The 21747-nt window shown below is 55.4% G+C and overlaps 1 protein-coding gene across 1 annotated transcript in view; it reads right to left on the bottom strand.

Annotated features, from left to right (window-relative positions):
- SYT7 (synaptotagmin 7) overlaps window positions 1-21747 on the bottom strand; it is a 220207-nt gene that overhangs the window by 142939 nt on the left and 55521 nt on the right. Inside the window, exon 2 of the mRNA XM_029911227.1 lies at window positions 21216-21342. Within this exon, the coding sequence (XP_029767087.1) occupies window positions 21216-21342 (127 nt within the window). The remainder of the gene's footprint in view (window positions 1-21215; window positions 21343-21747) is intronic.

The raw sequence follows: 21747 nt of genomic DNA, 5'->3' as shown, positions 1-21747 counted from the left end.
GGGGGGGGGGGTTTCTAGGTGTTTTTTTGGGGGGGTGAGGCTCAGCAGGAGGGTCTGGATACAAGGGTCCAGATGCACAGGGGTTGGGTGGATGGGGAAGCAGCTCCCTGTACAGTGATCCCTCCCCCACAGCTGAGGAGCGATGGGCGCAGGAAGCGTTGGGGGGGGGGGGGGGGGAGGAGTTTGCAAGCTTCCTACAGCCAGGGTAGAAATCTGGGGGTGGTTCTGACACAGCCCCGGATGCCATACAGGGCAAGAGGAAGTCCTGTCCTCCCCAGCCCAGCTGGGACTAGCAGCTGAGCCTGGCGCAGGGTAGGAGCCACCAGCCAGGTCTTCCCCAGTCCTGCCCCTTGCCCCACAGTGATTTACCTCTCTGCTGGCTGCCCTGGGCACCCGAAACATACTGCTGGGGAGGGTCTCATGACCGGTCTTGTGGCTTCCTTTTGCTTCCCCGTCAGAAAGTCATTTTTCTGTGTGGAAGCAAAGAAATCTGCGGGGGACATAAATTCTGCGCATACGCAGTGGCAGAGAATTCCCTCGGGAGCAAGTGTGAACTCCTACACCTACACAAAGCAACACATATACACACACTTAACCCAGCCCTACACACAGCGTGCACACAATGTACACTGGAATACACCTACGCAATAGTGCAGTCTAACACACACTCACGTACACACACATGCCAAGCCAGATCAGGAGAGTATTTCTAACCAGCCGCACCCAGAGCAATCATCACCCAGGACACAAGGTGGGCCCTCCCACCCCCTGGGCCATTTCTCCTACAGTGAGATCTTCCTGTTGGCAGTCGCAGCACATGCCATTCTGCTAACTAGCGGCCATGTACTGGCACTCCCTTGAGCCTGAACTGAAGGGAGGCTCACCCCAGGCCACTGCGATCCAGGCCAGGCCGGGTGATGACCCCTGCAGGAGACTGGCCCGGCCCAGCCCAGGCCCAGCAGGACTTTCCTCGGATTCTAGGCAGGACAGTGACCCCAAATGCAGGTGCTAGCCCCTGAAATGGATCTTTGCAGGGAACACATGCGACCCCCCAAGGCCCCTGTGCCTGTTGAGGAAGTAACAGGAAGAGAGGCAGGCTGACAAGGCAACTGGCAGGCCCACAGGAAGCCCGGCATCAGCTCCCACATGTCTCTTTGTGTCACTTTCAAACAGTCTGTCCTTACCACTCAGGTAATTTCAAACACAGTTCTGCAGCCGAGGGGACACAGCAGCTGTATCAGGGACGTGGCACACACGTGCCTTACTAGCAAATGGGTGTGCAGGGGGCTTGCAAAGGGACTGACTTCCCCTGGGGCTGCCCAGCAGGGGTGTTCTCCTGGGGCTGGAACAGGGCTTTCCCATTTACCCCGCAATCGAGAGGACCAGAGAGGGCGGGAGCACCAGAATGGGCCTTCCCTGGGGAGGGGGTGGAATCAAACCCCAGACAGACAGACAGACAGGAGGTGAAGACTGAATGACAGGGATCATGAGAGGGAGCAAGCACAGGAGGAAGGACAGGCTTGAAAATTGAAGGGAAGAGAAAAAACAAACAAGGGAGGGACCAGTGTAGCGACATGGGAGAGCAGAGAGAAGCGATCGACAGAGCCTGGGAAAACAGGGCCAGGACAGCAGTCAAGGGTGCTGGGAGAAAAGCAGGGGTGAGGGGAGGAAGAAGGAATAGCAATTGCCCTTTCTGTCTACCTCCTACACCCAGCTGCCCAAAACCTCCAGGGCTCAGCTCCGTCACCAGGGCTCCCATCAACACTCACCCCTCTGCACCCCACTGTTCTGCAACAAGTGTCCTGCGTTGTCACCCTATCTGCCTGTCCCTCCACCCCATACGCATCTGCCTATCCATCCATGCACACCCATCTCTCTCTCCTCCCCCTCAGGTGTGTGCACCCCCCCCCAAGTGATGCTAACAAGCCAGTCATGCATGTTAAACCAGCCCTGTGATCCCCGCTCCACTCCCCCATGCAGAACTCTCCAAGCTGCGTGGAGCATGGAGGTGCTCAGATAACGCAGGCCAGCTGCTTCAGCTGGGGGCAATGCTCCTTTGCTGCATCCAGGGCACAGAGAGAATACTTGGCACAGCACAAGGACACCTTGTGATCCAGCCGCACTGCCCATCAGGAGAAAGCCTGACGTCACGCTAACCAGCCCCCTTCCTCGGGTCTGTGGTGCCTTTTAGTTTTCACTTAAGCAAACCACAGAAGGGTTTTCAGAGTGCTGCTCTGGCTCAGGGGTCACTGCCGAGTCTCTAATCAGCCCTGGCCCCTTCGCTGCCAGCTAGCGGGATTGGGGAGCCCAGGCTGAATCAGAGAAACAAACCCAGCGACCTTCGCTTGGAGGCACCGGTGGAAGCTTTGATGTCACCGGGAATCAGGCAGAAATGGTGAGGAGCATCTAGCCCAGCAAAATCAGCGCCCGGTGCCGCTCCCACAGCCGGCACAGAGCTGGCACCACGCAGTAAGTGAGCCGCATGACAGCCGCCCACAGCCACAGCTGAGAAAGCAGCCGGCTCCCCCAGTTTGCTCCCTACCACTGCGCTCTCCTCGTTCCTAGTGCACGGCACCATTGCAAGCGCTCAATCAGATTCAGCCAAAGCTCCGGGTCCTTGGGGAGAGAGAGAGGCGAGAGCACCTGCCCCAGCAATACCCTAGGGCTAGGCTTCATAGAGGCCCACAGAGAACCAGAGACCAGCATGGGATTGTCTCCTACGCCGTGCAGTCCAAGGCTTTGTCCAGAATGAATTCTTTAGGGTAGCAAGGCTCGGGATGGGGACAGCTGCCCTCAACCTGACACTGGGGGTAGAGGCCACACACACGCACCCTGCACCCCCTTTATTAGTGTACAGCAACACTTTGCTAGCCTGTAGCACCTTCCCACCAGGGATCTCCAAGAGCATTGTGGATTAAGCCTCACAGCAACCCTTTGAAAGAGGCAAATGGGGTAATAAACAGACAGGCACCACTGCTCCCTACTGGATGGAAGTGGAACTGATTCCCCACATGTTCAAGTCCCCATGCTGCTGCCAGAGAATGGAGATTCTCGTTTGATGGGGTAGGTGCAGGCGCCTGTGCTTTTGGAAGAGCAGCACTGTATCCCTGCGGGCACAGAGAAGCCACACAATGGGTGGACACAAGGTGGAGCACAGGGACAACTGTGAAGTGCTGGGTGACAGGAGTTCTGTTACGGTGATAGCACCCCTCTTTAACTGGATGGGGAAACTGAGGCATAGGGAGGTCCTGGTCACACACTGACTTAGTGACAAAGCAGGAGCAGAAGCCCACTCCTGTGCTCCAGGCAGGGACTCTCCTCACCCCCCGACCTCCCGCAGGTGTTAGACCAGAGTGCTTGGGGAGGAGTGAGGGAACTAGCCCTAGGCATGAGTGTCCCTATCTTCTGGTTTCTGCTGGGCCAAAGGGATCCCAGGACTCAGAGCACAGCTGGCAGGGGCCTTGGCATAGACTCATGATTACCACTGCTACTCTCCCCAGGAGACGGGCTCAGTGTGGGAGGCCATCAGCAGCTTCCACCTGTCAAGAATTGATCCCCTCACTCTCCACCCCTGCGGAGAAGCACCTGGGCATGGGGGGCAGAGGAAATGAGGAAGGAGCCTGGTCCAGGAGCAAGTACCTTGCAGCAGGGGCAGACAGGCAGCCAAGCCCCCAGCTGGGCTGGCAGTGGCTGCTGCTGGGCAGGAGCAGCGCTGATTGCAGGAGAGAGGCAGCAATTCCACACCGCTGTGCTCGTTAAACGGCAGCCAGAGGAGGCGACACGGCCCAGACACACGCTCCCCCTACATGCCCAGAGCCCTTCCTAGCCACATGGACACCCCTCCCCCCCCCCGGGATCCCAGCCTGATTCCCACCCCTGTCTGCAATCAGCAGAGCTCACTCTGTGCAGGGCTCCTGCCCCACTGCACTCCCAAACATCCCATACCCACTCCCAGGTGTGGAACCGCCTCTGCTGACCATACACAGCCCTCTGCCCTCCTCCCTGAATCACAGGTCAACTCCCTGTGCCCCCTCACTCACAGATCCCAGGCCAAGTGGTCTTCTCCCCATTAAGCCTTGCAGGGCAGTCGCTCCCCCTCCCCTTTGATCACACCCCCCAGGGACAAGGCTGCCCTTTCCTCTCCCCCCTCCCTTACACACCCTGGGGCAGCAGCATGCACAGAGTGGGAAGGAAGGTAACAGACTCTCTGGTAATAATGTCACCATTCCTAACACTCAGGAGTGCGAGGACAGCGAGAGGCGTGGCTTGGAAGCAGGCAAACTCTGCAGACAATGGCGCCAGATTCACAAAAGCTCAAGGCCAGATTTCAAGGGCTCAGCACCCACAAGCAGGGCCAGGGTTTCAAAACAGCTCAGCTCTCACTGAGGCACCTAAATAAGAGCCTGATTGATGTATCTGGTTCTAGATAACTGCACTGGGTCTGATACTGTCTGTGCAATACACCTGGGACATAACGTGCAGGCAGTGTGTCCTAGAGCAGGGGTTCTCAGCCTTTTTCTTTCCGAGTCTCCCCCCCCCCGACCTGTTATCAAAATTCCATGGCCAACCTGTGCCACAACTTTTTTCTGCATATAAAAGCCAGAGCCGGCATTAGAGAGTAGCAAGCAAGGCTATTGCCCAGGGCCCCACACCACGGTGGGACTGGCAAAGCTAAGTTGCTCAGGCTTCGACTTCCGCCCCAGGTGGCAGGGTTCAGGGCCCCGGGCTTCAGCCCCACATGGCAGGGCTTCGGCTTTCTGCCCTGGGTCCCAGCAAGTCTAACACTGGCCCTGCTTGGTGGACCCCCTGAAACCTGTTCGTGGCCCCCCAGGGGGCCCCAGACCACTGGTTCAGAACCACTGGCCTAGAGCATGCAGCACTGGACTGGGACTCAGGTGAGCTTGGATCTTTCTCCAGCTCTGCCACTGGCCTGCTGGGTGACCTTGGGCATGCCACTTTCCCTGCGCCTCAGTTTCCCCACCTGTAAAATGGGGATAACGATCCTGACCTTCCTCTGTAAAGTGCTTTGAGATCTACTGAAGAAATGTGCTAGTTAAGAGCTAGGTAATATTGTTACACACCCGTTATGCTAGATACAGTCCTTTGTGCGGGTCAGTGCTGTGTCGGATGGGTTACACTGTCACTGAAGGCTGTAACAATATGGCCAAACTCAAGGGTTACACACAGTAGAGACTGTGGCCAGCTTGGATTTCACAGCTCTCACTACGCCTCCATGGCGGCTTAGAATTGTACACACAATGACAGCAGGGACAGAGCTCCGCCCCTCCTGCTCCCAAAGCCCCTCCCACTTGAGTTAAAGGAGACTCTCCTATAGTTGTTAGCAGCATAACATAAGGGCTGAGTCACACACTGAGCAGTTCTGCTTCCATGCAGTAGGGATCAGTGGAGCACATCCACAAGCTGACCACACCTCTCGGCACTCACCTAATCCACGACTGCGCTGATATGAGCACTGGGCCCAAAGCAAAACAAACAAAAATCCAATCCCACTGGAGCTTTGGGAGGTCCGAAAGCTGGATCCGGATCAGCATGCTACAGCGCAAGAGTCTCTCTACATGATGCGTTGCTCTTCTGAGGCCGGCCAGCTCTTCTAACCCTCCGTGCCAGCAAGGTCTATGCAGCCCCGGCATTGATTTCCAATGCTGTACGATCCATCTGTTTGCAACAAGGAGTGTGTGCAGTTCTATTAGCCATAACGGTGCCTGTAACAGCATATGCAGGGCCAAGGGTAAGGCACTCCGAATCCAGATTTAGACTGATGGTTGTTTCAATATTTTAGGGGCACCTTCCCTCTTGAGTTGTGAGCTATGACCCTTTCTTATCTCCTGTAGGTCCAGGACTCATGCCTCCTCCCATTCCCCAAATGCTGGTTTGACACCAGATTTTCCTTTCCAGATGAGTTATGCTCCACATAGGAAAATGGGGGGGAGGGGGCAAGCCTGCTTAGCCCTCTGCAAAAGCTAGAGCAGCACTGGGACTGCTCTAATTTACACCTGGCTACAACAGCCCACAAGGGGCCATTCTTGCAAGCGAGAATAATCTGAATTCAACAAACAGCCCAGCCATGGCCCCTCTTTCCCTGTCACACTCCCTGTGCTAGGATCTGTAATGTATGCCTTTGAAGGGCTATTCTGCTAGTTCTCTCACAGAATTCCCTGGCCACTAATTCCTCCTACTTAACCTCTTCTTGGATAAACTAAATGCTTTAGTCCAATCCTAGCCAGAGCCTCGGCGTGGCTAATAAGATGGTGCATATTGGGTGCTTACCTGAGATTCTTCCAGCAGCTAAGCTGTAAATGAGAAAGCCAGAAGCTGCATCATCTTTGCTGACTTTTCCTCTTACCCTGGGTGTTAGCTTCTTTGGTCTTAAATACAAAGACCAAACAAAAACAGCTACCAGCGCAAATGGATTCCACCGGCTTGCTCACACACATCTGTCCACTCACCCCCCCTCCCTTCCCACTCCCTTTCTCACCCACCCGCCAGCCTGGGAGTGCATGGGAGGGGGGACACATGCAGCAGGGCTTTAAGGCCTCACCTAATCAATGTGACTCTTGAAGGCTGAATGCCCTTTACTGCAGGGGTCTCAAACTGGGGGTCGGGACCCCTCAGGGGGTCACAAAGTTATTACGTGGGGGGTTGCGGGCTATCAGCCACCACCCCTTAACCCCGCTTCACCTCCAGCATTTATAATAGTGTTAACAATAAAAAATGTGTTTTTAATTTATAAGCGGGGGTGGGGGTTTCACACACAGAGATTTTGCTGTATGAAAGGGGTCACCAGTACAAAAGTTTGAGAACCACTGCTCTACTGAAAGAGCACAAGGAGATCTGACCCTACAGCAAGCGTGGGGCGCCCCCATCCCAATGGCTAGTGCAGGGGGAGAGGAGATGCCTGGGTCTGACAGCAGGGACTCTGTCTCCCTCTAAGCAGCAAGGGGTGCTCTCCCCAGGTTGGCGTGCCCCAGTAACAAAGGGGGAGGAATCCCTGAGGCCTGCCAGGGCGCGGGATGGAATCTCTCCCTGGCTGCAGCGTGCTATTACCGTCTCTGCATGCAGGCGAGCGTGGAGGCTGGAAGCCAGCAGGGAAGCTTGTTTGGCTTGTACTGTCTCTGTCCCCTGCAGGCGCCGCATGTACAGCCCTGGCGGGAGAGCTGGATCCAGCACGGACATGGGGAGCAGTGTGTGGAATCAGTGACCCATGCAGCGAGGGCAGTCCCCACCGTTCTCCCAGCTCCCCGGCTGGCTTGCCGTTAAACATTTGGTGCAGCCTCCATCTGCCCTTGCTGGCAGCGGGGGCAGCACATTTATGCCACTGGGCAGCATTATGGCTACACACACTGGCATTGCCATTTCAGCATTGTTTCAGGGGCAGCCGGTGCCCTCCAGCAGTGGGACGCCTCCCAGAGCTGCTTCCGTTTTAGAGCCGTTTGAGAGGGGAGAGAGCCGCACCACCACCCAAAATCACTTCACTTCGGAGCCTTCCATTATTCACACACAGCTGGGGTGACTGAGTGACAGGGAAAGAGGGACAGAAAGTGACACTTCCAGACTCTCACTGTCACAGGAGAGGAGATGAGGGGAGAAAACAATCCCAGTGCTGGCCTCTCCCAGCAGGGGGCGCTATAGGGAATAGGATTAGGACACTGTGTGGGGAGCTCATAGGTATCCTAGTCTCAGCCTCTCCCAGCAGGAGGCGAAATAAGACCTGGTGAAGGGGGGCTAGTTCTGATGAGCTCACCCAGCCCCTTTGTCTCCTGTCGCTCTCTTTCTCTACAGTGCCTGCTAAGTGTCCTGATCACCAAACTGGCGAGTCTCCCACAAATTCAATGGCCCCCAGACTTATACACACAGCAAGCAAGTCACCCTGTGCACCACTAGTGACCCCTCACCAGCAACACCACACACTTCCCTCCTCTCTTAGCCCCAATGACCAGCCGGCTCTGTGCCCCCATGGCCCCACCTGTGGAAAGGGCCTAGTCCAGCTCCGACTCAGACCGAGGCCTGGCCTGTGTCTCCATCCAGATAAAAGTCAAGTTTTCACCCTGATACCCCACTCTTTGCCTCAGGTCTCTGTCCCAGAAATAGGCTCCATCCATACCCCATTACCTCAGATAAAAGTCTAGCTCCTACCACATCCTACCCCATGTTCCAACCCCAGAAAAAGGTACAGTCCCCACTCTGTAGCCCTGGCCAGGGAGTAAGTTGCACACCCTGGGCCTGTCTACACTGCACACTAAACCCAGGCTGTTACTCAGGTTTGAGCCCAAACCCCCCTTCCATCCATCCACCCTGACACAGGTCAGCAAGCACTCAAGACCCAGGTACTAGGACCCTACTAATGGGGTTGGTCAGAGCTTGAGTCCCACTGTGACTCGGGTGCAAGCTCTGTCATTTTGCAGTGTGGACACAGCTCGAGCCACAGGCCTGAGTCAGAAGGTCTGCACAGTGCAGTATGGATGTGTTAGCACAGTTGTGAGACCCAAGTCCAGCAACTGCAAACCCAAGTTTACAGTGCAGTGTGGATGCTCAAGCACAGGCTTGGAAACACCGAGCCCACAAGCCCGGGTCCCACAGATGCAGCACAGATATACCCACCCCCCTTCCCCACAAAACCCCACCCCCAGGAAGGCACGATCCACAACAGATCCAAGACAAGGTGGCGGAATCTCTTAAAGCAGGACGGTCACTGAGACTCCAAGAGGAGCAGGTCGGGAGGACAGCCAGGGCCTTTAAAAACCAACAGTAGCAGCTTCTAATCAATCCACCACTCTGAGCCAGCCCTTGTCAAGAGTTTGGAGTGGGAGTAATAGACTCATAATAGCTCACAACTAAGAGGCTGCAGCAGGTGTTGGGGGAGCCTCTCTGAGGGCCCCGATAAGAGGGAACTGCAGTCACCAGGGACACATGCTGCAGCTGAGAATCTGTCACCAGGTACATAAAGGCGCTTGCTACCTGGCTCCCCACCACCAAACCAACCCCCTCCAGAGGTGGGCGCACAGAGGAGGAGTGAGCAGTGGGGCCAGAAGAAGGGGCAATGGCTAGAGGGAGAGCAGCAGGGTTTGGGGAAAGCCTGGATGTGAGGACAGAAGGAAAGGGAGGAGTCAAGGATTTTCCCGAGGGCACAGGCTTGAGAGATGGGCAGGAGGGAGGAGTGGTCAGTGCTGATGAAGACATGGGAGAGTTTAGGGATGTGTGGAGAGAGACAGAGATGTGGCCTAGGCAGGGAGTACAGGGCTGCAGAGATGGATCTGAGAGTGGTCTGTGAGGTGACAAGAGAGGATAGGGTGCAAGTTGAGGGGGAAAGCGTAGTGGATGAATGGTAGACTCCTGGGAAACAGTACCGAGAGGTAGGAGGAAGAGGATCCATCGATGGTAACACGGAAGAGAGGAACTAGGAAAAGACACAGTCAGGAAACCCATGGAGGAGAGGGTCCGGTCAGTGGTGTACAAGGCAGCAGGGAGCTGGAGGTGCTGAATATGGCGGATAGACCCTTAGACTAGGTAAGGAGGTGGGCACTGGTGAGTTTCAGCTCAAAAGCATTTTATTCACCCTACACACTATTTATATGGGTGATCTTCAGGAGGGCAGGAGTTAGCCCCAGTGGCTTCCAGGCCCAAGAAATAACCAGGATAGAGGGAGGAACCAAGGAGTCAAATGCCCCCCGACCCAGGGCTATCTATCCGTCCCACCGTGAAGGGGATGTGGGTCAGATCTACCCCAGCACCAGCAATGGGACCACAGAAACCTGTTGGACTCGGGAGTCTCCAAGATCATGGGGAAATAGACTAGATGTGGTGCTGGTGTAGGTGTGAAACAGACCCTGCACTGGAATGGATGAGGGCAGGGCCGGCTCTAGCGTTTTTGCCGCCCCAAGCATCCAAGAGTAGCACCAACAGCAGAGAACGGAGCTGCTGCGTTCCAGTTTTAAGGATAACTGCACCTATATTTTCCCCCTCCATCATTCCTATATGAGGGAATGCATGTAAAGGTTTCTGGCTCCCAGCCGTCACCTCTCATGGGCAGAGACCCACGTTGCACTCCCTTCTGACCAGGAGCGTTAAGGCTGCACAGTTCCCTGCCTACACTGTGATGTCCACAACAAGGCAGACTGCCCAAGAGGCCAGCATCTGCCCTTTGCCCTCTCCGCGAGCTATGGCCAGTGTATTGCCAGCAGTTACAAGTGACCACACAGCTCTTTCTAAGCAAACATTTATTCTGAAGGTAAAAGCATTACAGAGAAAGCACATACAACCCATAAAAGAACCGACACACATGCTAAAAAGCTTACCAGAGGGCACCCCCAGCTCCAACCCAGCGCTCTGGTATTGGTCAGTCCTTCAAACCCCACAGCTGGGTTTTTCCTGTGGTTACACATTTGGATCAGTCCATAGATCAGGAACCAGAGTGAAGGCTCGAGTGAGTTCAAGCTTGTACTATTTATCCAAAAGTCCTTTCTTTGTCTGTTGGCCTCTGGAGAGTCCAATTTGAACCAGCATATGCGAGGCTCCCCAGGTGGTGGTGCCTCTCCAGAGGTATTATAACCTCAGGGCTAGTCTGCACAGGGAGCTTACACTGCCATAGTGACATCCCTCAGGGGCATGAAAAGTCCACATTCCTGAGAGCCGTGGCTATGCCAACCTCACCCCTGGGGTAGACAGCACTAGGTCGACAGGAGAATTCTTCCATCGACCTAGCTACCACCTCTTGGGGAGCTGGATCAGCTACGGGAGAACCCTGCAGCTAGTTCTTGGCCCAGGCCAGACACTCAAATAAACTTCACTCCTCAGTTGCCCATCTCACTCGTGATGAATAGCTCACAATGACGCTGCATGAGGTTTTGAATCCCTGAGGACCCAACCAGAAGCAAATGGATCGACAGCAACATCCAAACGGATCTCAGGAACTCCTCAAAGGCAGGTGACGCTCACCCACCGAACCATGAAAAGCACTGGCTTTCTCCACAACAGGCTTGGCAGAGGCTGACCAAAAATCTCCCACAAGGGGAATCTCAGACCCTTGCACCACCTTGGCCAATAGGAAGCCAGGAGACCTACTAAAGGCATCCAAAGGGAGGGCCTGGTGCCATGTTCGAGGCTTTCTTCCCCTGCAAAGAGCCAGTCTAATGGGTATCTCCAAACCTGCCCCTGCTCATAGAATCGTAGGATTGGAAGGGATCTCTAGAGGTCATCTAGTCCAGTCCCCTGTACTCATGGCAGGACTAAGTATTATCTGTTCCATCCCAGACAGGTGTTTGTCCAACTTGATCTTAAAAATCTCCAATGATGGAGATTCCACCACCTCCCTAGGCAATTTATTCCAGTGCTTAACCACTCTGACAGTTAGGAAGTTTTTCCTAATGTCCAACCTAAACCACCCTTGCTGCAATTTAACAAACACTCAAACTGAAGTTCCCAAGTTCCTCCGTTTATCACCTCATCAGGTCATTCCCAGGATTTTCCTGCCTGTGGTTTCACTCCCCAAGTCCCAGGTTCCTCCGCCAGAGCCTAATTGCTCCCAAATGCATCAGGTCACTCGCCTCTGGCCTCCCTTCGCATCCCCCTTTGCAGCTCCCTGCTACTCTTTATAGGGAATGAGGTGATCTCTCCTGAGGTGTGCCTCCTTAGTAACTCGGGCTGGCTTGGCCCAGGCCTTCAGACCTTAACGGGCAAGCCACCCTGTTACATCTCCCCACAGCTTCAGAGCTTGTCTATATCCTCGAGTAAAGATTCATCCATCCCTGAGCTGGTGCAGAGGCAGGGCGATTTCAGTCCCCGGACCTCAGCCGCCCCCGCTTTCTCTCCTCTTGCGAGATTGGCCACTTCCCTTTTAAACCTCATTAACTCCACACAAGGTGACCTCTCCCTCCCGCTCCTCCTGTCTCCCTCCTTCTTATCCTGCAGCATCAGTGGCCATCTCACCTGGGTGCTGGTCTGTCTGGCTTCCTGACGTCCCTAACGAGCCAATTGCACAGATGTCCCAGGAAAACAAGACAGATTGGATGGGGCGGGGGTGAACAAGAGACGGAGAGAGGTGCTCGGATACCATGGTGATGAGCGTGGTAGGAAGATGGATAGACAGGGGAAGAAGAAAGGTAGGAAGGGGACTACAGAAGGGATGGGGCGGGGGGAGTGAGTAAGGACCAGATCTAGGTGGGGAAAGTGGACGAGACAGGAAGAGAGGAAAGAAGAGAAGACACGGGAGACTGGTGGAGAGATGGATAAGGAGGACTGGGCAATGGGGGTGAAGAGAGAGGAAGAACGGACTGATGAGAAGAGCTGAACATGGAGGAGTGAGTTTGTATTATGGGAGATGTCAAGGAAGGAGTCAGTCAATACTCTCCCTGGCCCCCTTCACCCCACTCCACTGCTCTCAGCACATGGCCTCCTTTAGTCCCCAAGTCTGTTCAGCCCCTACCCAGAGCTCCCTTGGAGGAGGTGGGGGGTGAAGGCTCCAGGAAGTCCATCTCTTCTCACTATCTAACAAATCCTTCCTCATCCACCTGCTGGGCACGGCAGGGCATTGCCACAGACAGAGAGCTCTGCAGCCCACCCTTGAGCCCCACAGACTCAAGCCCACTCCATGGGCAGCAGCAGGATGGGCTAGCAGGTGAACTGTGAAGCTGGATCCAGCAGAGAGAGTTCTCTGGCGGTAAAGGTGGGGAGCAGAAATCAGGACTCCTGGGTTCTATCCCACCTCTGTCATGGAAGTGAATGCCAGACATGTGGGTTATAGCCTTAGCTGTGACACTTAATTGACTGTGATTCTGGAGGTCAGCTTAGGGGATCATAATGGTCCCTTCTGGCCCTAAAATCTATGAAGCCAAGAGGGAACTGGGAAGGCTGGGTAGGGCAGGGACTAGCCCTATGAGGAGGTCAAGGGAGTGTTGGAGAGTCCCATTGTTTGGAAGTGAGGATCCCACCCCCAATGGCAGAAGGGGCTTGCATCCACTCCATAAGTATCCTGGCACCTGCCTTTAAATCCCCCCCCCCCCCCCCCCGGGAACGGGTCATGCTGAGCCAACTGGTGGCTTTTCAAGCCACCCCACTCTATGCTTTCCCTAGTCTCTGCCTTTTGAACACAATCCCTTATTGCCAGCCCTGCCGTCTGCTCTTCGAAAGCCTTTCCCCTGCTGAATTCATCCATAATACATATTGTAGCCGAGCCCCTGGGGGCTTGGGGTGGCAGCGATATTATCTACATCTGTCTTCATTTCCTTCTCTCTCTCCCTGGCAGGCTGAAGGCTGCGAGATCAGGCCACGGAAATCAGCCCCAAGCTCCTTCCACACTCATCATTCCTGGCTGGGGAGGGGGCACTCTCCGCCCACCCTGCCCCATCTTTCATTGGAAACAAAACTGGGGCTGGCCTGTGCAGTTTCTGGGCCTGGCCAGAGCATATTCCTGTCTGAGGATCCCTCGCCTCCAACTCCACTTCCTGCAGCTGCAGCCAAGGCAGGTTTAATTTTAGTAACCTTATCTCACCTGTCACCACTGGGTGTGTGTCTCTCTCCCCACCCCTCCTTTGGCATGGGAGCTATTCTGGGAGGCACCAGCACCTGAGAGCAGGAGAGGAGAAATTTTACAGCTAGTAGGCGGGAAAGGGAGGGATGAAGAGAGAGAAAAGCCAGGAGGAGGCCAGTGGGAGGAGGAGGGAGGGAGCTCGTAATGCAACAGTTTCACACAGTGGCCTTTCAGCCCAGCAGATCCGGGTTCAAATGTGACCTTGGGTCTTGATTTAATTTGCCTGAAAACCACTGCTGCAGGAGCTGGCAACAGTTGGTATGGTCTCTGCTTTGGAGGGTCCCAGGGGTGGCATGAAGAGGGAACTGCAGGGCAGGATGGAGGGGCATTGGCAGAGTAGGGGGCCCAGTACTGGACTAGCAGGGTGGTGCTGTGGAGCAGGATGGAAGGGCATTGGGAAACCAGGGGGCCCAGAACTGGACTAGCAGGGTGGTGCTGTGGGGCAGGATGGAGGGGCATTGGGAAACCAGGGGGCCCAGAACTGGACTAGCAGGGTGGCGCTGTGGGGCAGGATGGAGGGGCATTGGCAGGACAGGAGGCCCAGAACTGAACTAGCAGGGTGGCGCTGCAGGGCAGGATGGAGAGGCATTGGCTGAGCCCAGGGCTGGAACAACAGAGGGATAACACAGGGCAGGATTGAGGGGATTGGCAAACCGATGCAGGGACCTCAGGAGCAGAAGAGCAGAGGATGCTGTAGGGCTGGATTTTGGGGCTTTGGCAGAGGCACATGCAGGTAAATGTATCAGCAGCGCCAGACCTGACATAACAGAGGATGCCCTAGATCAAGAGGACTGAAGTGAAAGCTGGGGCAGAAATAGCAGGGTGGTGCTGTGGGGCAGGATGGAGGGGCACTATCACAGCCAAAGAGGCAAATCTGGAGTAGCAGGGAGTCAGACGCAAGTCTGCAGAGCTGCACAGGGAGGCCCAAGGGAAGCAAAGGTGGCTTGTTCGTGGAAATGGCTCTTTGGCCTCTCCGGCCACCCAGCCCAAGGAGGGGATGGAGAGCGCTGTGCAGAATGGCTGGTAGCCTGGTTGAGCTCCTCACTCTGTGTCTGCTTCAGCTCCTCGCTCTGTGTCTGCTTCTCCGCTGGTGATTTTCCCCGGTACATACCCCCCCCGCTCCTCTCCCGGCTGTTCTGCTCATGTAAGTTCAGGGCCATTGTGCTGTCTGTACCAGGGCCGCAGGCTACAATCTTTTTGATGTTATTTGATCTTATTTTTAACCAACCCATCTTTTGTCTCCGCACCACAAGCCCTCAGGAGTCACCTTCCCTTCCACTCCCCTGCTCTGCCATCCCGACACCTACCGCTCAAACAGGCAGACCTTTTTATCCCAGATCCAGGAGCTCCCCCCTCCCCTGAGAAAACAGCAGGCACTTGGTTATTTATTCACCAAGTCGTGAGGGGCCATCACTCAGGCAGCTCGGCTCTGTCAGTGCAGCTGGTGATCAGAGGAGCAGAGGCACCAAAGGAGCAGTGGAAAGGGCTGCCCCAGGGACATAGGAGGCTCTGTCATGTGGGGTGCTGATCCCCCGCACCCCAGGCCTTCCTCACACAGTGACGGGGACAGCCGCTATTAAATTGCCCCCGCAGAAGTGCTGGGGGCATCAGAAATTCTCACGCTGCCAGACAGGAGTGGGCAGTCTCACTCCACGGGCTGAGATGGAAAGAGACAGAGCCTCATTACATGGGGTCAAGAATCAGGGGGTAGCCGTGTTAGTCTGTATCTACAAAAACAACAAGGAGTCTGGTGCACCTTAGTTAGTCTTTAAGGTGCTACCAGACTCCTTGTTGTCATTACATGGGGACAGAAGAGATGGGAGGGGCAACATGGATGGTGGGGGGCAGAAATCTCACTCAGAGGGTCATGTGGGAGAAATTTCGTTTGACATTAAGGCTGATCCGCTTTTTCCAAGAGATCAAGCCCTCAGATGTGCTATAGGAAGTGTAACTCCCCTGGGAAGCTGGATATCATGTGTGGCATCACCCATTCCCCAAACCTCACAAAACTATGACCACCTCCCTGCTCCCTCCACGCAATCCCTTGCCACAATCAGTCAGAGCAAGAGCCTTCTCTGCCACTCTTGGCCTCTGGAAAAGCTCTTTAGAAACCACCTCAGTTTGTTCTTGCTTTGAATTACACCTGTAATGTCTCTTTTCACCCTAGACTATTTCCCTTAATAATGGCTCCCAACTCCTCCCATTGTTTAACTGGACTGTGGATTGTTTACAGTTAGGTAATAATTAATACCACCACCTTGGGCTATAAAGCACCTTTCCTCCAAAAGTCCCAAAGTATTTTACAAGTCATAATGAATTACATTTCACAAATCTCTCAAGGCTTCCTGCACCACTGAAATGCAGCCACCTCTGGAGAGAGGTGCAACTGCTGTTTAACAGCACACAGCAACATTACACAAATTTGCACCAGGAAATGAAGGGTGATACTCTTTCCAATTGAAAGTGGAACAGGAATTCATTTTTGCAAGACGTAAGCACCTGCGGGGAAGTTTGACCAGGATATAGGGGTCCTGTCAGGGGATCTTAAATGACCACGTGATCAGCACCTTGGTTTTATCATACTTCAGCCAGATGATGATGCCGCCTATGGCAAAGTGCCCCCTAGCACCAGGCTGGGGCATTGGAACAAGTACAGACAGAGGGGACGTGGCATCTACTGAGTCACCAACAGTATTTCCTGCAGCACCTCTATGTTTCCTGGACATCTCCCGTACAAGTACTCACACCCAGTGTCCAGGGAGGTGCCCATCCACATACCAATCCAGTAGTCTCACCTTGCGTAATGCGTGAATTCTAACAAGATCTGAGGCCACGGTTCTGTGCAGGCATTGGTATTTATTTCTCTGCTGCTGCTCCTGTTTTTGCTGTTGTAGCTATTGTCCCTGTCTCAGGACACACTCCTCCAAAGGCTGCTCCTTGTGATTGCTTTCAGACTAGAGATTTCAGCACAGGAACTAAACCAGGTCCCCCATCAACCCATTGCCGCTCATGCTGGTCTCCCCACACAGCAAGGCCCATCTTGCCAACCCGTGCAGAGCTAGGTTTCTTGGCGCTCTGGCTGAACTTGCGTCTGAGGAAGCCACACCTGTCGTCATAGCTTCTGTATCTGGCTGGCCTGCTTCCAGGCCACACAATGGAGAGAGACATCATACAGAGCTGGATCCTGCAAGGGGCTGTGTGCCCTCAACTCCCACAGACTTCAGTGGAATCTCAGTGGAAGCTGAGCGTGCTTGGCACCCCCAGGAGTTGCTCCTAGCAGGATCAAGCCCACTCAAAATAACCCATATTTGTCCAGGGCCTGAGAGGGGAAATCTGTACTGCCTTATCATTGCCCCTACCTGGCTCCCTCTCCCTCCCCCCGTTTTAAGGCAGACATTCAATTCCATTCCATGTGGCATCTTTACATCCCAGAAATCTACCCTTCCGCGCGAGAGCCCAAGGATCGGAGGGGAGAAGGACCAAGGTGGGGCTGTCTCTATGACAAGGAGAGGCAGGTACGGGTGAGCACATTGGGATGACCTGGGGCTCAGGCAGAGTCATTAGGCCAGCAGTGGGGCATGGGACAGTCATCCATAAATCATGGGGGAAACCGGGGTCAGGGCAGGATCATTAGTGCAGTGGAAGGCAGTGGGATAGGATCATGGTGACAGCGGGTCTCAGGGTGGGGTTGAGGCAGGCACAGGGGGCTTTGCCCATTCGGAATGTTGGGAGGAGGGGCTCAAAGCAGGGGTGCGCTGGGACTAGGGGGCTCTAGTGCATGGACACCCAAATGCCACAGGGCAGGGAGGAGCCCAGGGAGCGTTAATGTGGTGAGGGCAGCTCACCGCAGGGGCTGGGAGAGAGCTGCCCACACAGAAAGGTAGATGCCAAACCTAGAGCTGTTCAGGCTGAAGCTGCCTAGTCTGGGGGCAAGCAGTGGGATTGCTCAGTGGGGCAGAGACAGGTGGAGTGATAGATTCGGGGGCTCAATCTCCTGGTAAGGGGCCAGGACAGAACAAGGGGCTGCAGTAATGAAGTGGCCCACAGCAAGAACTACTCACACACATTGCTGGGCTCGACTTTAATTATCAGCTCAGGAGAAAAACATGGGCCCCATTGTGCATAGTGCAATGGAGACCTCTGCTCAGTATGCAGGAGTGGAAAAAGCAAACAGCACACTATGGGCCACAAGGAAGGTGATGGAGAGTTACACAGAGACTATTATAATGCCAGCATGTAAAACAATGGAATCCTCATATGGAATCCTGTGTGCCATGCTAGGGACCCTGTCTCCAAAGGGATCGAGCAGAAACATAGGGATTCAGAGGCAGGACTGATTAGACACATAGGAAACTTCCATATGAAGAGTGATTGCAAAGACGGACTGTTTAGTTTGGAGAGGAACTGAATAAGAAGGGGAATGATCAAGGTATAGAAAATACCGACTGGCACAGAGGAGGTAGATCAGGTACTCCCATTTACCCTTGCACAGGATGAGAACTGGGGGCCAATGAAACGGAAGGGCAGCAAATTTTAAAATGGTAAACAGAAATGTTGTTTCACACAACTCATGATTAACCAGTGGAACTCCTTGCCACACTGTATCATTATGGTCAGTGATTAGCATGATTCACAAAAGGATTGCATGTTTGCACAGCTAATGAGAACATTAGGTAGGGTTATAAAAACAATATCAGAAGTTTGGAAGGGATATAAACTCTCCTGCTCAGGACAAAGTCAGACTAACTGAGGGTTTTAGGAAGGATAGTCCAGAGGTTAGGGCACTAGCCAGGCTTCTGGAGACCTGGGTTCAACTGCCTGCTCTGACACAGACTTCTTGTGTGACCCTGGGCAAGTCACTTGCTCTCCGTGCCTCAGCGCCACATCTATCTCCGGGAGTGGTGGGAGCACAAATACATTAAAGACTCTGAGGTGCTCAGATAGTATGGAGGTGGGGGTCAAGTAAGTATCTAAGGCAGCTGGGATGACACTTTGGAGATCAGGTTATTCCATAATTGCTCACTCCAGGTATCATCTGGTACTAGTCGTGGTCACGTACAGCAGGGGTTCTCAATCACTTTCTTTCTGAGCCCCCCCACCCTCCAACATGCTATAAAAACTCCACAGCCCACCTGTACCACAACAACTGTTTTCTCCATACAAAAGCCAGGGCTGGCATTAAGGAGTAGGAAGCAGGGCAATTGCCTGGGGCCCCACGGAGCTAAGTTGCTCAGGCTTCGGCTTTATCCGTGGGTGCTGGAGCTCAGGGCCCCAGGCTGCAGTCCTGCATGGTGGGGCTTCATCTTTCTGCCCTGGATCCTAGACAATCTAATGCCAGCCCTGCTTGATGGACACCCTGAAACCTGCTCACGGTCGCCCAGGGGGCCCCGACCGCTGGTTGAGAACTACTGACATACAGAATACTGGGCTAGATGGACCCATGTTCTGGGTCTGCCAGCTCCTACAGGCCCAATTAGCTGAGGCCTGAGCATCTCCTTCAAATAGAATCGTGATTACTTGGAAAATTTGACTACATTCCGAAGAATCCCCTGAAGACAAATCCACCCCGCAACTCCACCCATCTCTTGGATCTCCCCAAATCTCAAGAAAACAGCCTGTCCTCATGCCCCTGGGAGCCCATCATTACTAGCAACCAAACCCTGCAGGTAACACCAGGCCCCAGCCAGCCACACTGCGTTCGACAATGCCCCTTCCCTCTTCTTTTGCATTGGCAACAGACCCTTCCGCCGAGAGCCATAAGTCCTAGCCCGCAACACCAGCATGTCCCAGATTCCTGGGTAGTGGGCCAACTGTTCCCTGTGAGCATGAGATCAGCAAAGAGCACCAGCCAACGTGCCTCCCAAAATCCCTGTCCTCAGAGGGCAAGACTGAGGCTGGTATGGAGCAGGTGAGGCCAGGAAGCTGTGCCTGAGCAGGACCCCCAGAGCCAGCCAGATGGAGAGGCTCTCCTCCCCCCTCACTCTGGGCTGACTGCTCTCAAACTGGCTTAGTGACTCGGGAATGTTTTGCTTGTGTTGTGTTTATTTCTTCCAGGAATAGCAGGTGCCACTGCTCAGGCAGCTCTGCAGGGTGGTGACTCATTTGAAATGAGTGGCGGTGACTTTCCCCCCCCAAACTACTGTAACTCCTGCCTGGGAAACTCCAGAAAGCCCACAACCCGGGGAAGGAGAGGAAAGGAATGGAGAAAGGAGAAGTAGGCAGCTCCGTGGGTGGAAGAGAGGGAAAAGCGGAATAAGGAGAGGAAAAGAAAAGGGATATGGGGAAAGAGAGGAACAGGAGCAGAGATCTGATAGAGTAAATTGTGAGCAGAGAACAGGAAGGAGGTAATGGGAGCAGAACGTCAAAGAGAGGAAAGAAATGGAAAGGAGGAATGGGGCAGGGAAGATGGGAGCGAAAAGGGGATGGAGATGGGACGGAGGAGGGAAGGAGAGATGGGGCAGAGAAGCAAAGGGAATGGGAAAGCAATGGGGCAAAGAGGGGAAGGAGAGATGGGGCAGAGGGGGAAGGAGAGATGGGGGCAGAGGGGGAACAGGAAGGAGTAGGACGAAGGAGAGATATCATGGGGCAGAGAGGGGAGGAGGAAGAATGGGGGCAGAGGAGGAAGGAGAGATGGGGAACGGGAAAGAGGCGGAATAAGGGCAGAGAGGGAACAGGAAGGAGGAGGAAGGAGAGATGGGGCAGAGGGGGAATGGGAAGGAGGAATGGAGCAGAGAGGAAGGAGAGATGGGGCAGAGGGGGAATGGGAAGGAGGGGGGAATGGGAGCAGAGGCAGAAGGAGAGATGGGGCAGAGGGGGAATGAGGAGGAAGGAGAGATAGGGCATAGGGGGTACGGGAAAGAGGTGGAATAAGGGCAGAGAGGGAACGGGAAGGAGGAATAGGGGCAGAGGAGGAAAGAGAGATGGGACAGAGAGGAAAGAGGAAGGAGGAGGAGGAGGAATGGGAGCAGAGGAGAAAGGAAAGATGGGGCAGAGGGGGGACAGGAAAGAGGCGGCATGGGGCAGAGAGGCAACGGGAAGGAGGAATAGGGGGCAGAGGCAGAAGGAGAGATGGGGCAGAGGGGGGGACAGGGAGGAGGAGGAATGGGAGCAGAGGCGGAAGGAGAGATGGGGCAGAGAGGAGATGAAATGAAGCAAGCGAAGAAGAGAAGGCATGAGAGAGGGGCGGCTGGAGCCGCATTCTGTGGCCGTGCCCTGCTCCCGCTCCCCATTTCGGGGCACAGAGAAGTTCCACTAAGCAGCCGAGCCCTGCGCTCCCAAGCCGGCAGGCTCCCCCAGCCTCGCCGTCCCCACGCACCCAGTCCCGGAAGGGCAGTACCAGCAGCGTCCAGCCGGCAGCACCTGGGCGAGCGCAGCAGGTGCGCGTCAAGCGCGGCCGAGGGGGGGAAGCAGCTGCCTGCCAAAGCCAAAGGGCTACCCCGAGGGAAAATGGGGGGCATCCCCCGGCCAAGCCCAGCCTGGAGAGAGGGGAACGCAGCCGCCGCCCCCCTTCGGGCGGCAGGAGCAGCAGGGGTCGAACAGGGGGTCGCGCCGCTGCCCCGGTGCTCGGCGCTGTACAGCGCCCAGGGGCGCAAGCAGAGCGCGGGCGGGCCCCGGAGAAGCCTGATGGCCGCGGCAGACCCAGACGCGCAGGGGGGGCCGGGCTGGCTCCTACCTTTGCCGGCAGCCTCCGGGTCTACGTACATGGTCCCTTCCTGGTAGCCGCGGGCTCCTCCCGGGCAAGACAGTCCCCGGACAGCGGCGCGGGCTTTGTACGGTCCACACGGGCGGGCTCGGGGCAGCTGGGGGGCAGCGAGCATCAGCCGCAGGCGGCGGGGAGCCGGGCAGGCGGGGCGGGCAGCCGAGCCCCGGAGCGGCCGGGAGCCGGCATGTGGGGGGAGCCTGGCTGGCGGCGGCTGCTACGAGGGGCTCCGCGGAGTGACTCACGTCCACACTGGGGCATGCCAGGCTCCGGCGCGCTCCCCACACTCCACCGCGCGCGCCTGTGTGTGTGAGCCGCCCGGCCCGCTGCTGCTCGCTGCTGGCGTTGGAAGGGATTGCAGTCGCTTGCCGGAGCCGGACGTGGATGGGCCGATGCCCGCCCAAGCGGACTGCGGGCCCCCGGTGTGAACCGGTCACGAGCCCTTAGTCCCAGGGGCACCCAGAGCCCACCCCATGGGCACAGAAATCCAACTCTGGTTCTTCTC

Source organism: Terrapene carolina, unplaced genomic scaffold (assembly GCF_002925995.2).
Source record: "Terrapene carolina triunguis isolate 2854851 unplaced genomic scaffold, T_m_triunguis-2.0 Scaffold90, whole genome shotgun sequence".
Lineage (NCBI taxonomy): Eukaryota > Metazoa > Chordata > Testudines > Emydidae > Terrapene > Terrapene triunguis.
This window is presented reverse-complemented; position numbering and strand designations above follow the sequence as displayed.